General features: G+C 42.1%; 1 protein-coding gene across 1 annotated transcript in view; it reads left to right on the top strand.

The window, feature by feature from the left end:
- The window catches only part of LOC126253174 (neprilysin-1-like), a 615,357-nt gene that overhangs the window by 328,278 nt on the left and 271,622 nt on the right, over window positions 1-15,457 (top strand). Inside the window, exon 2 of the mRNA XM_049954333.1 lies at window positions 6,619-6,663. Within this exon, the coding sequence (XP_049810290.1) occupies window positions 6,619-6,663 (45 nt within the window). The remainder of the gene's footprint in view (window positions 1-6,618; window positions 6,664-15,457) is intronic.

The raw sequence follows: 15,457 nt of genomic DNA on the forward strand, positions 1-15,457 counted from the left end.
TGGTGACAAGAGGCCGTGTTCCTCTGACAGGTACAACGTGTCCGCATCAGTTGCGTCTCACGGAAGTTGCACACCTTCCGATATACGTTGCTTTTCCAACGTGACGTCCGTCTAATGCTTAGCAAATGTAAGTGAGTATCCTTTACTTGTGTGTGTGTGTTATAGTAAATACAAACCTGGGAATGTGAACTGACAACTTAAATGTGATACTGAGCTCAAGGCCACATCACATGAAATTGAAAAGAATGTGTGTGTGTGTATATAAAAAACTATAAGTCGACCTGTATAAGGATGTAACCTGAAATATACGAAAGTTTCTACACTTGCATATGGCCCTGGTAAGATAAAGGAACTGACAGAAGCTACGTTACGCAAAGCAAACGAAAAAATCACCTATTGCGAAGCTCGTCTGCAAAGTAAAGTACTAGCAGAAACAGCAACACAGCCCTACGCCGCAACAGGTAACAAGTATTGCTAAAACTAACTACAGTTGAACCAGGAAAACTGGGTCCCTAATCTTGACACAGAATGCCAATAAAACACGTGACTCAACCTATAAGTTCTAAAATTTGAGTTGGGAACGAACTTATCAAAGAAAACAAGTACGGACTCTAATATGAAATGTTGGAACACGTGAGGCAATACTAACCTTACGACTTATCTTAGAAGAAAGATTAAGAAAAGGCAAACCTACGTTTCTAGCATTTGTAGACTTAGAGAAAGCTTTTGACAATGTTAACTGGAATACTCTCTTTCAAATTCTGAAGGTGGCAGGGGTAAAATACAGGGAGCGAAAGGCTATTTACAGTTTGTACAGAAACCAGATGGCAGTTATAAGAGTCGAGGGGCATGAAAGGGAAGCAGTGGTTGGGAAGGGAGTGAGACAGGGTTGTAGCCTCTCCCCGATGTTATTCAATCTGTATATTGAGCAAGCAGTAAAGGAAACAAAAGAAAAATTTGGAGTAGGTGTTAAAATTCATGGAGAAGAAGTAAAAACTTTGAGGTTCGCCGATGACATTGTAATTCTGTCAGAGACAGCAAAGGACTTGGAAGAGCAGTTGAACGGAATGGACAGTGTCTTGAAAGGAGGATATAAGATGAACATCAACAAAAGCAAAACGAGGATAATGGAATGTAGTCAAATTAAATCGGGTGATGCTCAGGGAATTAGATTAGGAAATGAGACACTTAAAGTAGTAAAGGAGTTTTGCTACTTAGGGAGTAAAATAACTGATGATGGTCGAAGTAGAGAGGATATAAAATGTAGACTGGCAATGGCAAGGAAATCGTTTCTGAAGAAGAGAAATTTGTTAACATCGAGTATAGATTTAAGTGTCAGGAAGTCTTTTGTGAAAGTATTTGTATGGAGTGTAGCCATGCATGGAAGTGAAACATGGACGATAACCAGTTTGGACAAGAAGAGAATAGAAGCTTTCGAAATGTGGTGCTACAGAAGAATGCTGAAGATAAGGTGGGTAGATCACGTGACTAATGAGGAGGTATTGAATAGGATTGGGGAGAAGAGAAGTTTGTGGCACAACTTGACTAGAAGAAGGGATCGGTTGGTAGGACATGTTTTGAGGCATCAAGGGATCACAAATTTAGCATTGGAGGGCAGCGTGGAAGGTAAAAATCGTAGAGGGAGACCAAGAGATGAATACACTAAGCAGATTCAGAAGGATGTAGGTTGCAGTAGGTACTGGGAGATGAAGAAGCTTGCACAGGATAGAGTAGCATGGAGAGCTGCATCAAACCAGTCTCAGGACTGAAGACCACAACAACAACAACAACAATATGAAAATTCATTTAATATAATAACTTCCATGGTATAGCAAATAAAATCAGAAGAGCAATCAATAGAATAATTAACAAAAATTCAATTGTAACGAGGGTGAAGTTGGCCAACAATACAGGTCTACAAAAATAAAAATAATCTTTTTACCTTATCAAATTATAACTTGTTCTTCATTTCAAAGCCTTTTTTATTTCCGTGTGCTATACTACCATTGTTCTGAGTCATCATTCCCCTCGTAATAAATCTGCAACTCACATAGTTCCAAAAGTGCTTCCATGCAGTACACTGTACGCCCAACGAATTACCCGCCTGCTGCACACCGCAGCTATCCACTACTGAAAGTCAAAGATTGTACGACTCCACAGTGCTGCCATCGCAGACACGCATACTGTTGCCTAGCAACTGTTTCTCGACCATAATTGTTCAAATACGTCATTTTCCTTTACAAGTACACACATCAAAAAATTTTGCATCACCCCAGTTCCCAGAATTCCTGAAAACAGACGTTGACTGTGGATATTGTATCACAGACACAGTCCCTTTGACTGTTCAGAGATGTCACTAAACCCGCCCAAAGATGTAAACATTCGTGCATGAGCAGCGCCTATTACACGGAGGAGGTCTGACAGCCAATCAGTTCCAGTCATTCCATCAGGAAGGAGGCACACGGCCCGTGTTGTCTGTAGTTCAACCATGCTTAGACTGTCAATACTGCGGTTCGATCGCGTCCGCATTGTTACTTTGTGCCAGGAAGGGCTCTCAACAAGGGAAGTGTCCAAGCGTCTCGGAGTGAACCAAAGCGACGTTGTCCGGACATGGAGGAGATACAGAGAGTCAGGAACTGTCGATGACATGCCTCGCTCAGGCCGCGCAAGGGCTACTACACTACAGTGGGTGACCGCTACCTACGGATTATGGCTCGGAGGAACCCTTACAGCAGCGCCACAATGTTGAAAAATGTTTTTCGTGCAGCCACAGGACGTCGTGTTACGACTCAAACTGTGCCCAATAGGCTGCATGATGCGCAACTTCACTCCCGACGTCCATGGCGAAGTCCATCTTTGCAACCATGACACCATGCAGCGCGGTATAGTTGAGAACAACATGCCGAATGGACCGCTCAGGATTGGAATCACGTTCTCTTCACCGATGAGTGTTGCATATGCCCCGAATGCGGGATGGTTCCCCTTATTCCGCCTCAGTTACACTATGTCGGCGATTGCTGCGCAATCAAGTTCTCCACGTACGCATACACCACCATTACTCCATGCAAACATAGGGGCTACACTCATCTGGTGTGAGACGTTCCCTGGAGGGGGGGGGGGGCGGGGGGGGGGTCCACCAGGGGCCGAACCGCACAATAACCCTGGGTTCGATGTGGGGCGGCGGAGGGGGAAGTGGACTGCGGTAGTCGTCGTGGGGTTGTGGACCACTGCGGCTGCGGCGGGGACGGAGCCTCTGCGTCGTTTCTAGGTCCCCGAATATATACATACAATTCAATACATACAATGCCTCATGTTTTTATGGTATTGCGTAGTTTGCGATTGTCAACAGCAAGGAATATCACCGGAAAAGAGGACTGACTATAAAAGATGATTCCACTAATTTGAAATCCCTGGAACATACACTGCAAGCCGTTAGAGCACTGTGAATTCTAAGACTCCGATCACTACAACAACAGTCCGCATCTCGTGGTCGTGCGGTAGCGTTCTCGCTTCCCACGCCCGGGTTCCCAGGTTCGATTCCCGGCGGGGTCAGGGATTTTCTCTGCCTCGTGATGGCTGGGTGTTGTGTGATGTCCTTAGGTTAGTTAGGTTTAAGTAGTTCTAAGTTCTAGGGGACTAATGACCATAGATGTTAAGTCCCATAGTGCTCAGAGCCATTTGAACCATTTGAACAACAACAACAACAACAAAATAATTTCAATATGTATCTTGGCGTTAAGGGTAGGAGCAGTAGCTGAGAAATAATTAGCATCGAGAAGACCGGTAAATAGAAAGTATGGGCTGTGAAGAATGTAGAGAAACACTTCAGATGACGCGAAATTAATCGGCGATTGCAGCTTTGTGCTAGTAAATTATGTGAATGACGAACAATGTAAATATGAGCATTTCAACACTTATGAAATATAATGTACGTGTTAACTAAGACTGGCTGAGTACGACAAATAAAAAAGTGTTTATAAAGAGTACTATACGGCATTGCCCCTTACCTATCCTGCGTTTATAATAAATCTCTCGCCCAGAACCAAGTCCCAAACCAATATCCCTAACTTCGGTTTGCTGCAGAATTCTTGAACATATTCTCAGTTCGAATACATTAAACCTTTTCGAGGGTCGCGGTGGTCTAGCGGTTCTAGGCGCGCAGTCCGGAACCGCGCGACTGCTACGGTCGCAGGTTCAAATCCTGCCTCGGGCATGGATGTGTGTGATGTCCTTAGGTTAGTTAGGTTTAAGTAGTTCTAAGTTCTAGGGGACTGATGACCACAGATGTTAAGTCCCATAGTGCTCAGAGCCAGCCATTTTTCGAGGGTGAGAAGCTTATATCCACGAATCAGCATGGTTTTAGAAATAATCGCTCGTGAGAAACTGAGCTTGCGCTTTTCTCAGATGATATACTGCAAACTATGGATGAAGTTCAACAGGCAGATTCCATATTTCTAGATTTCCGGAAAGCATTTGTTACCATGACCCATGGATTAAGTTCACTCGAAGACTTCTTAAGTAACAGAACCCAGTTTGTTGTCCTCGATGGCGAGCGTTCATCAGAGACAAGTGTATCGTCAGGAGCGCCCCCTGGGAAGTGTGATAGGGCGACTGTTGTTTTCTGTATACATAAATGATTTGGCGGACAGGGTGGACTGCAATATGCGATTGTTTGCTGAAGATGCCGTAGTGTACAATAAGGTGGCGAAGTTGAGTGACTGTAGGAAGGTACAGAACGACTTAGACAAAATTTCTAGTTGGTGTGATGAACGGCAGCTAGCTCTAAATGTGGAAAAATGTAAGTGAATGGGGATGAGTAGGAAGAACAAACCTGTAATGTTCAGATACAGTATTACTGGTGTCCTGCTTGACGCAGTCAAGTCGTTTAAATATCTGGGCGTAACGTTGCAAAGCGATATGAAAGGGAACGAGCGTGTGAGAACTGTGATAGGGAGCGCAAATGGTCCACCTCGGATAATTGGGAGAATTTTAGAGAAGACTGGCTCACCTGTAAAGGAGACCGCATATAGGATGCTGGTGCGACCTATTCTTGAGCACTGCTCGAGTGTTTAAACCCGTACCAGGTCGGACTGAAGGAAGCCTTCGAAGCATTTCAGAGGCAGGCTGCTAGATTTGGCACCGGAAGGTTCAAACAAGACGTAAGTGTTACGGAAGTTCTTCGGGAACTGAAATGGGAATTACTGGACGGAAGGCGACGTTCCATTCGAGAAACACTATTGCGAAAATTTAGATAACCGGCATTTGAAGCTGACTGCCAAACGATTCTACTGCTGCCAACATACATTGCGCGTAAAGACCACAAAGATACGATAAAGTAGGGCACATGCGGAGGCATACAGACAGTCGGTTTTCTCTCGCTTTATTTACCAGCGGAACTGGCAAGGAAATGACTTGTAGTGGTATGAGGTACTATCCGCGACGAACCGTACGGTGGCTTGAGCAGTATCTATGCAGTTTTAGATGTAGATGTCAAAAGAAAAACTTGAAAGTACAAGACTAACTTTTGTATTAAGAGTCGTGCTATCATTTAGAACACTAACGATGTGAACAAAGTCAGGATGAATATTTTAGCAAAACAAATTATGAAATAACGGCCCGAGATAGTTGTCCGAAGTAATATTTTAGTTCCATACTCCAACGACAACTTCCGTTTAACAAGGATACATTATTCGAAGCCATTTAATATCCACCCGTTTCATCTTACTTCTCTCAGTCCGATTACAGTTTTTAATCTTACAGAAAATTGTTTGGTAGGGAAGAGTAGACCAACCATCAGAAATTCTTTACTTCAGTTTACACAGTTTTATACAGAAGTGTCAAAAATATTCTAGTCTGATGTAGGTGAGTGCACGTACATCATCATGTGCCTCGTACTTCAATAAATGAAACTAACTTTAAAGTGATTACTATTGCCTGAGGCTTAATTCCACAAACTAATTTTTCAGGCGCAGTAACCGAATTATTCTGCATTCTCTCCCTCTCTCTTTTATTTTTTTTTAGTCAGCAGATATTTCTAGAATGAAATTATAACTCTACAGCGGAGTGTGCGCTGATATGAAACTTCCTAGCAGATTAAAACTGTGTGCCGGACCACTGCAGAGTGATAAATTCATTCTAGAAACATCCGCTAGGCTGTGGCTAAGCCATGTCTCCGCAATATCCTTTCTTCTAGGTTAGGTCATCAGTCCCCTAGAACTTAGAACTACTTAAACCTAACTAACTTGCTAGTTCTGCAAGGTTCGCAGGAGAGCTTCTGTGAAGTTTGGAAGGTAGGAGACGAGGTACTGGCAGAAGTAAAGCTGTGAGGGTGGGGCGTGTGTCGTGCTTGGGTAGCTCAGTTGGTAGAGCACTTGCCCGCGAAAGGCAAAGATCCTGAGTTCGTCTCGGTCCGGCACACAGTTTTAATCTGCCAGGAAGTTTCAGCAGATATTTGTTTCTCCCTTTCCTGCCAGCTGCGGTGAGTGACAAAGAAGCTGAACCTTCAATTTGAGCAACTCGAAACACTCACTCTTGCTTTACAACTTTTGCGGCTGCTGTATCTTAGTTTTTGTTGCGAAGTCAGGCTATGTTTTATAACGTGACCTTTCTCTGTTCCAGATGAGACGAGTAACATCTGTCTCACCGAGGAATGCGTGCGGACAGGTGAGTACCTCGCAGTACGCCTTGCTAGTTGATTACACTTGTTCGTGCTGCTTAGCAATAGAGGCGTCACAGGGCAAAAAATATTTTTCTTGAAACCCATCTATCACTTCGGTACAACCTATCAACCTTGTTATTCGCCTATAAATAGCATCTTTGATTTGGCGACCTTGTTCACCAGTGCCTCACTGAGGGTTGAGAAACATTGTTTCGTTTGTTTCAGACCAGCAACTAATCCGTTGTTTCGTTTGTTTCAGACCAGCAACTAATCTAATTGAGAACTCAAACACTTGCTAAAAGACATCATATAACGTGTGAGTTTGTCACTCATCGTGCCTAAATCACATGTTTCGCCACGTTTTGTATCGTAGGTACTATATCATGTACAAACATATGCACTAATATACTTAATAAGTGGAACGCGCTTTGCTTGTTTGCGGTATTGGAAAATACCTTCCATCACTTAACGTTGGATGAAGGGTTCCATTTTATGATGTTACAGCCATGTCGAGGGTATATGAAATAATTACTATAACATTGATGTTTAACACTCCTTTAATAGGTTCCTTGGTAATTTCCCAGAGCGAATTAAAGCTAGTATACGCATTCCGCGGTTTATACTCCCACAACTCCGTAGCGCAGAGGTAGCGTTAGCACCTACCTACCCCTCAAGGGGGCCCGGGTCCGATTCCCGGCAGGGGACTGATTGTTGTGTGCTCCTCATCATCATTTTCATTATCACTGACACGCAAGTCGCCGAAGTGGCGTCAGCTAAAAAGACTTGCAATACGGCGGCCGAACCCCGACGAGGATATCCGGGCCAACAAATGCCATAAGATCATTTTATTTCACTTTTACAATTAAAGTGAAAATGGCGTTAACCCACTGCGATACGATCTGCTTCGTCTAACCCATCCTCTCCGGCAGTTGTCATCTCTTAACGCAAAATTAATTTTTTTTATGTAGCACATTTTTGACCAGACCGTTCAGTAGCTACTAGGGAATTATTAAACGTCATTCTTTAAGGCGTCACCCTTGGAGCAGCAATCGTGACAGAAGGATAGTTGTATTTTATTTGACTGCATACATCCAGCATTTTGTGACTGGCTGTAATTGCCTGACCCCTGAGGTAACAGCAGTCGGTGCTGTTGAGGATAGAACCATAGCAACAGTCACTATCGTATGGCGAATTTTATAGAACGCATGAGCCTACGGTATCGTTTTATTTCTCGCACAGTCTGACATTCCTATTTTTCTGGATTCCGTCACAGTATGTAAGAAACTGGAATTTCTCACTACGGTGGATGAATTTCGACAACTACCTTCGCGTAAATGGTAGAAATGACATTAAATACGCGAAAATAAATGCGTGATGTTTACTTTTAGAACTTTGTGAATTTTATAGTTTTCTCACATATACTACATTTGTATATTGCCCACAGCTTTGAAATATAAATACTAACTCTACGACATAAAAAATACAGCAATTGATGCAAATAATTTAGAGATGTATTTTATAGATATTTGACAATACATGTACCATCTTTAACCTTTCAATGCTCTCTCTGACGTCACAAAACCTTGTATACCACTTAAAAACGTTGTTACGACTCATTTCCTCACAACGATAAAAAGCTTATACCGTTTCAAAAGTGTTCATGGCAGTTTTCCCAATTCTAAAGAAAACTTAATTTTCACAAGTTCTCCATTGCTCCTTTCACGTCCGTGGTTGTAAACATACTGTTAAATTTCGGTTATTATAAGCAATTTATGATGCCAGAGCTATTAAATTTAAAACTGAAAGCCGGCCGGGGTGGCCGAGCAGTTCTAGGCACTACAGTCTGGAACCCCGCGACCGCTACGGTAGCAGGTTCGAATACTGCCTCGGGCATGGATGTGTGTGATGTCCTTAGGTTAGTTAGGTTTAAGTAGTTCTAGAGGACTGATGACCTCACAAGTTAAATCCCATAGTGCTCAGAGCCATTTTTTAAAAACTGAAAGTAGGCTGAACAACATGTCCATTATTTGAAGCATCCGTTGAACATGGAATCGAACAGACTGTGGACTAATCGAAAGGCTATTTACATTCAGCTTCTGCATAAGGTCGTGGAAATATGCTCTGTGCACGCTATTCCTGTGTACCTTCATTCCAGAAATTAGTTTACAGTTACAACACTAACGTATAAGTACTATATGCTGTATCCGTTGACAACAGCAGAGGAAAGTGTCCTCATTTACTTAGCTGAATTCTGTAGCTGCTTCGCAATAGCAAAGAACTTGCAATAAAAGAGATGTGTTTCACAGTAAGTACTCATGGCTCGTAAGGCATGCATTTTACTGACTTGGTCATTTTTGTCTTGTTTTGGTCCATACTACAAAAATATGCAGTACTTTTTTCTACAACCAGTATTTCAGATGTAATAAGAAAAGACGTGGCCCTTGCATGGAACCTTGAGGAATTTTGCACGTTATTGTACAGTTGGACACATTCTCACTTACTGATATGTGACCTTCCAAAGTAATTTTGTACTAGGTATTCTTTGTGAAAGAGCGAAGTTGTCATGTTTCTTTTGGGTTTTTATTAAAAGAATAAATGAAATTCATCATCCGCCACAACATCTTTTGCTGCTAATGCTACAGGCTTCTGCGTATGAATCCCCCATTTTCAGTTACGTATCAAAGTCATCGAAACAGTCTACTCACATATTATCTTAACATTATTAAATTGACATGAATGTTTTAACAGCGTAAGCTTTTCAATAAATACAAAACTTAATGGTAAGAAAGAATAAGAAACCAGCCTTCTCGTATACTTGCCCCACAGATATCAATTAAATATAATTAACGGTGTCAGTTAAACCTTTAATCCTCAAAACCTCAGTAATTCAGTGCACAATACAGCAACAGTTAATTATAAGACATTACCACGACTCAAAGCACCATGATAATGATACTTAATAAACTTGAACTGAATAACCGCAGTCATATCAAACCTACAAGTTAAACTTTACGCCTAAATATAACCTACACCCGAATCATAAGTACCTAAAGGAAACCCCAAAATGACTAAGTATATCAACGCGCAATCAAAGCTCAGTTACTCTCTTATGGAGATTTTCACACCGTAAATTTCAATTTTTTCCAAAAACCTTGTCCAGTCACAAATGCAATCCTTTAAGAACATGACAAATAAAGATTGGCTGTTGATAGAGAAAATAACAAAATAAAAATATTGAAAAAAGTTTTACTGTTAAGAAAATAATTTAATTTCCGCAAAATAGCTTCGTGTAAGTCATACCTGTAGATGGATGCCATCCTGCTGCCATTATCAGCATGGTGAATTATTCCAGACCATTGAATAACGTCAAAGAGGCTCTCTCGACCGTCTTTTAATGGACTGACGAGGAACCCCTTGAATACAAGGTCGTAGAAGGCCGATGCTGTTTACGGCATTCGACGCACCACATATTGTCTACCACGCAAACACCATACTGGTTGCTAAAGGCAAGAGGGGGCGGGATTGGAGGTATCCCATTGTGAACACAGCACGAGGCTACGGTGCGTAGTTGAAGTGTTTAGTCGACGAGTAACTCACAACAGTGCTACAGTGCTAGTGGTGTTGATACAAGCAGTGCAATGGCAACGATAAACAAAGGAAACATTGCATTGTATTTACAACAACAGTTGCCGAAGTTACAATTCGTCAAAAAGGAACCGAAGGTGTTTCACAAAGAGAGGAATAAGCGGTAGATGAAATAGGAAGCGGAGCTTCGTGATAGATTAAAACTGAATGCCGGACCGATACTCGAAATCGCGACGTTTGCCTTTCGTGGGCAAGTGCCCTACCATCTTGACCGCGAAAGACAAAGGTCCCGAGTTCGAGTCTCGGTCCGGCACATAGTTTTAATCTGGCAGGAAGTTTCATATCAGCGCACACTGCGCCGCAGTGTGAAAATTTCATACTGGAAACATCCCCAGGCTGTGGCTAAGCCATGTCTCCGTATAATCCTGTCTTCCAGAAGTGCTAGTTCTGCAAGGTCTGCAGGAGAGTTTCTGAGAAGTTTGGAAGGTAGGAGGCGAGATACCAGCGGAGTTAAAGCTGTGAGGACGGGTCGTGAGTAGTGCTTGGGTAGCTCAGATACTTTCGTTAGCGCGTAACGTGACAGTGTTATGTGATGGAGCAGAGAGGATTTTATTTTGGCGAGAACGAGTATTTCTTTTGTGCTGCTTGGATAGTAGTGCAAAAGAGGTTCAAATGGTTCAAATGGCTCTGAGCACTATGGGACTCAACTGCTGAGGTCATTAGTCCCCTAGAACTTACAACTAGTTAAACCTAACTAACCTAAGGACATCACACACATCCATGCCCGAGGCAGGATTCGAACCTGCGACCGCAGCTGTCTCGCGGTTCCAGACTGCAGCGCCAGAACCGCGCGGCCACTTCGGCCGGTGCAAAAGATGGAATGCAATGATTGAGAAGACGATGGAGCAAACATACAGTATGATACTCTTATCGGCACGTAGCTATTACAATTATTCGAAGGCAGGAGTAATATTGTCGGAATAGTGTAAGTCTCAAATGTATTGTAAACAAGCATTCAATTCCAGTTCTAGCCTGCGTGAGCTTTCGTACGAGAATCCATGAAGAATAAATTGTAAATTTGTGGTAAGACGTTATGGGACCAAACTGCTTAGGTCATCGGTCCCTAAGCTTACACACTACTTAATCTAACTGAAACTAACCTACGCTATGGACAACCACACACCCATGCCCGAGGGAGGACTCGAACCTCCGACGGGGGGACCTTGAAGAATAGCATCACCCTAGTCAAGTTTGGAAGCATTAGTGGCAATACGAGCGTCTTTTTAAGATCGAAAGGAAATCCTTTTTGATATTTCTTTAGTAAATGATGTGAGGCTGACGCCATGTTAGAGACTACAGTTGTGTTTGCAGTTCAGCCTACGTGATTTTTTGCATAAGAAGAATAGGTTATTTGTGGGCCGTTTAGCGTTAAGGGTGGAAATATCCCTTAACTACATGGTAATAAGTATTTTGTGAGGGACTAAGACTGCTTGCGAATTAGATGGGTTAAGTTGCAAACACATGTTCAGCACCCACTCTGATAAGACAAGTAAATCACCGTTTACATGCTAGATGGCTGGTTCATTGGGCTTGTACTTAGATGTTATTGAAGGTCATCAGCTTATGAGTGATATTAGCAATGAAGAGGTGCACTATCATTAACAAATAATGAGAAAAGTAGTGCGCGAATAGCGATCCTTCTAGGACCCCTGATACTACATACCTCCACTGTGACCTGTTAGTTCCCATCATTACACACTGTTGGCGGGATGTAAGGTATAAGTGAAATCGTTGCGCAGCACTTGAAAAAATATTTTGACCTGTGTTTGGAAGTAAAATTTCAAAGTCACCAGTATCGAAAGCTGTTCCAAAATACGAAAAGCGTCCAATAGTCGCCCGATGTTAGTCCATAGCTTTTTTCATTTCGTCAGTCACTTTTACAAGAACTGTCATCGTGCTGATATTTTGCCGGAAACCAGACTGATATTTATCTGAAAGGTTATCTGATGTTAAATAATTACTAAGCTGTTTGTGCACTATATATTCTAATGCCGTGGATAATGCTGGTAGAATGCATATTGCCCTATAATGCAAAGGTTGCTTGTCATATACCTTTTCTGGTAATGATTCTGTAAATCCTTGCTTCCAGGCATGTTAGGAACATGCTGACGGTCATAAACTAGTTACAAATGTCAGTTATTTTACCTCTTTCCAAAACCTCTTCATTCTTTAGCTGTGTTCCTGTTTCCTCTCCTATGCCCATATTTTGTCGGTTTTCTTCCTTTCTTTAACTTCAAATTTCGTGTTCATAATTTTGCTTCTGAATCTGTCTCTTTCATTTGTTATTTCAATACTGATTCTTGCTTGTTTTAGGTCTTTTTCTATTTCTTGAAACCAATCAGATTTTTTTCTTTCTTTTACCATCTCTGTGTGCTACTCCAAATCTTTTTCTGAGGATTTTACGTTCTATTTTTTCCTGTCTCTATACTGGCTGATGCTCCGATCGTGCTCGTTTATAATGCGCAGAATGCTTCTGGGTAGCATAACTGTACTGCATTGCCTGAGTTTAGCCTGTCTTGAAATATTTCTTTTATTGTAGTTCGTCCATGTCAGTTTGTGCGTTTTCTGAAGTTTCTCTGTTCTTTATATGTTGGATGGCTTGTTTGATCCTCCTATTTGTATATATTCCTCAATATATTTGAATTTTTCCACCCTGTTAACCTTTCCGTATTTCGTGCTCATGGACTGATAGTTATTGTTATTCTTCCTTTCTGTGTATTGCGATTTTTCATACGATGTCTGTTTTGGCAGAGACTTCATGTAGGTATTCCAGTACTTCTTGTGCTTCTTGACTGTTGTTGCTGAATCTTGCCAGGTCATCTGTAATTGCCAGGAATTTTATGATCGACTTGTTTGCACACGTTCTTCCTAACTGAATTCCTTTCATTTTTTCTTCCAATTGTTTGATAATTTCGTCCAAGGCGATGTTGAATAAAAGCGGTGAGAGACCATCTCCTTGCCTGACGTGGTAATTAACTACCTTTGTATCAGCTTGTGGCTCTAGTCTGTTGAGTAATGCCGTGGAGAGAACTTTGCAGGTGACCGGTAAAAGTGAGATACTTCTGTAATTATTAGGTGTCTGTATTGTCGTCCTTTTTGTGGGGTGGGTGAATCAACGCAACTTTTCCATTCCTGTGGAGTTTTCTCTGTATTCCATATTTCTGTAAGAATTTCATGGATCTTCTTTGCGTCGATTTGGTCTTTGAGTTTCCATATCTCGGAAATAGTGTCGTCTTCTGTTGGGGCTCTCTTGTTTTTTAGTTGATTTATAACCTCTGATATGAAAGGCCGAGACGTGTAACCAATGGCACCCCATACCATCACGCCGGGTGATACGCCAGTATGGCGATGACGAATACACGCTTCCAATGTGCGTTCACCGCGATGTCGCCAAACACGGATGCGACCATCATGATGCTGTAAACAGAACCTGGATTCATCCGAAAAAATGACGTTTTGCCATTCGTGCACCCAGGTCCGTCGCTGAGTATACCATCGCAGGCGCTCCTGTCTGTGATGCAGCGTCAAGGGTAACCGCACCCATGGTCTCCGAGCTGATAGTCCATGCTACTACAAACGTCGTCTAACTGTTCGTGCAGATGGTTGTTGTCTTGCAAACGTCCCCATCTATTGACTCAGGGATCGAGACGTGGCTGCACGATCCGTTACAGCCTTGCGAATAAGATGCCTGTCATCTCGACTGCTAGTGATACGAGGCCGTTGGGATCCAGCACGGCGTTCCGTATTACCCTCCTGAACCCATCGATTCCATATTCTGCTAACAGTCATTGGATCTCGACCAACACGAGCAGCAATGTCGCGATACGATAAACCGCAATCGCGATAGGCGACAATCCGATCTTTATCAAAGTCGGTAACGTGATGGTACGCATTTCTCCCCCTTACACGAGGCATCACAACAGCGTTTCACCAGGCAACGCCGGCCAACTGCTCAAATGGTTCAAATGGCTCTGAGCACTATGGGACTCAACTGCTGAGGTCATTAGTCCCCTAGAACTTAGAACTAGTTAAACCTAACTAACCTAAGGACATCACAAACATCCATGCCCGAGGCAGGATTCGAACCTGCGACCGTAGCGGTCTTGCGGTTCCAGACTGCAGCGCCTTTAACCGCACGGCCACTTCGGCCGGCGGCCAACTGCTGTTTGTGTATGACAAATCGGTCGGAAACTTTCCTCATGTCAGCACGCCGTAGGTGTAGTCACCGGCGCCAACCTTGTGTGAATGCTCTGAAAAGCTAACCATTTGCATGTCACAGCATCTTCTTCCTGTCGGTTAAATTTCGCGTCTGTAGCACGTCATCTTCGTGGTGTAGCAATTTTAATGGCTAGTAGAGTAATTTACTGGTAATATACGTTCTCAAGGCTACTCAAGTACTTACCATGGGACGATTTTTCTCTCCATGACACTTTTAGTCGTGCTTGATTCTCATTCTCATTGTTACGAAGTATACGTGAGTTAATCTCTTTTCCTCTGTAATATTAGCATTATTGTTTTTCGTACTATTTATAGTAAGCAAAGGAGGAGAAGATGAAAGTAAAGAATGATGTAGAGGTGATGGAAGAACACAACTAGCAGACTCTTTGAAGACAGACCTAGAGTATTCCGAGTACTACTTACAAACTTTCAAGAACAGGCTTTAAATGATGACTCTAGGAATATACTACGACCCGCTACATATCACTCGTGAGGATAAGATTATATTAATTACTGTACGTAAAGACGCGATTTGGCAATTGTTAAGATAACACTGACCGCTTTCGTAATTTTAAATAAATACAAATTTTACGAATAAACATTAATCTTTTTTTAAAAAAAGTTTTAGTTAAAAAGCAAAAAAATTAACACCGTTGCTTTGGCAAACTGATCCATCAGCTTTTACCCAGTTATCAGTGAAAATAAAAAATACCTGTTACAACCGGAACCAAATAAAGAAGAAAAAATACCGGTTTCGGTTTTAACCGATCAGTTTTTGCCATCCTGTGTATAAACTTGACCAATAAGTGTGTAGATGCCTGTATATATCAATTATGATTTTTTTTTCTTAAATGGTAATATCAAGAAATGTCCAAGATCCGTGTAAAAGTGATCTACAGCTGACTCAATCTATTACTACCACTACTACTTCTACTA

The sequence above is a fragment of the Schistocerca nitens genome, chromosome 4 (genome assembly GCF_023898315.1).
Source record: "Schistocerca nitens isolate TAMUIC-IGC-003100 chromosome 4, iqSchNite1.1, whole genome shotgun sequence".
Lineage (NCBI taxonomy): Eukaryota > Metazoa > Arthropoda > Insecta > Orthoptera > Acrididae > Schistocerca > Schistocerca nitens.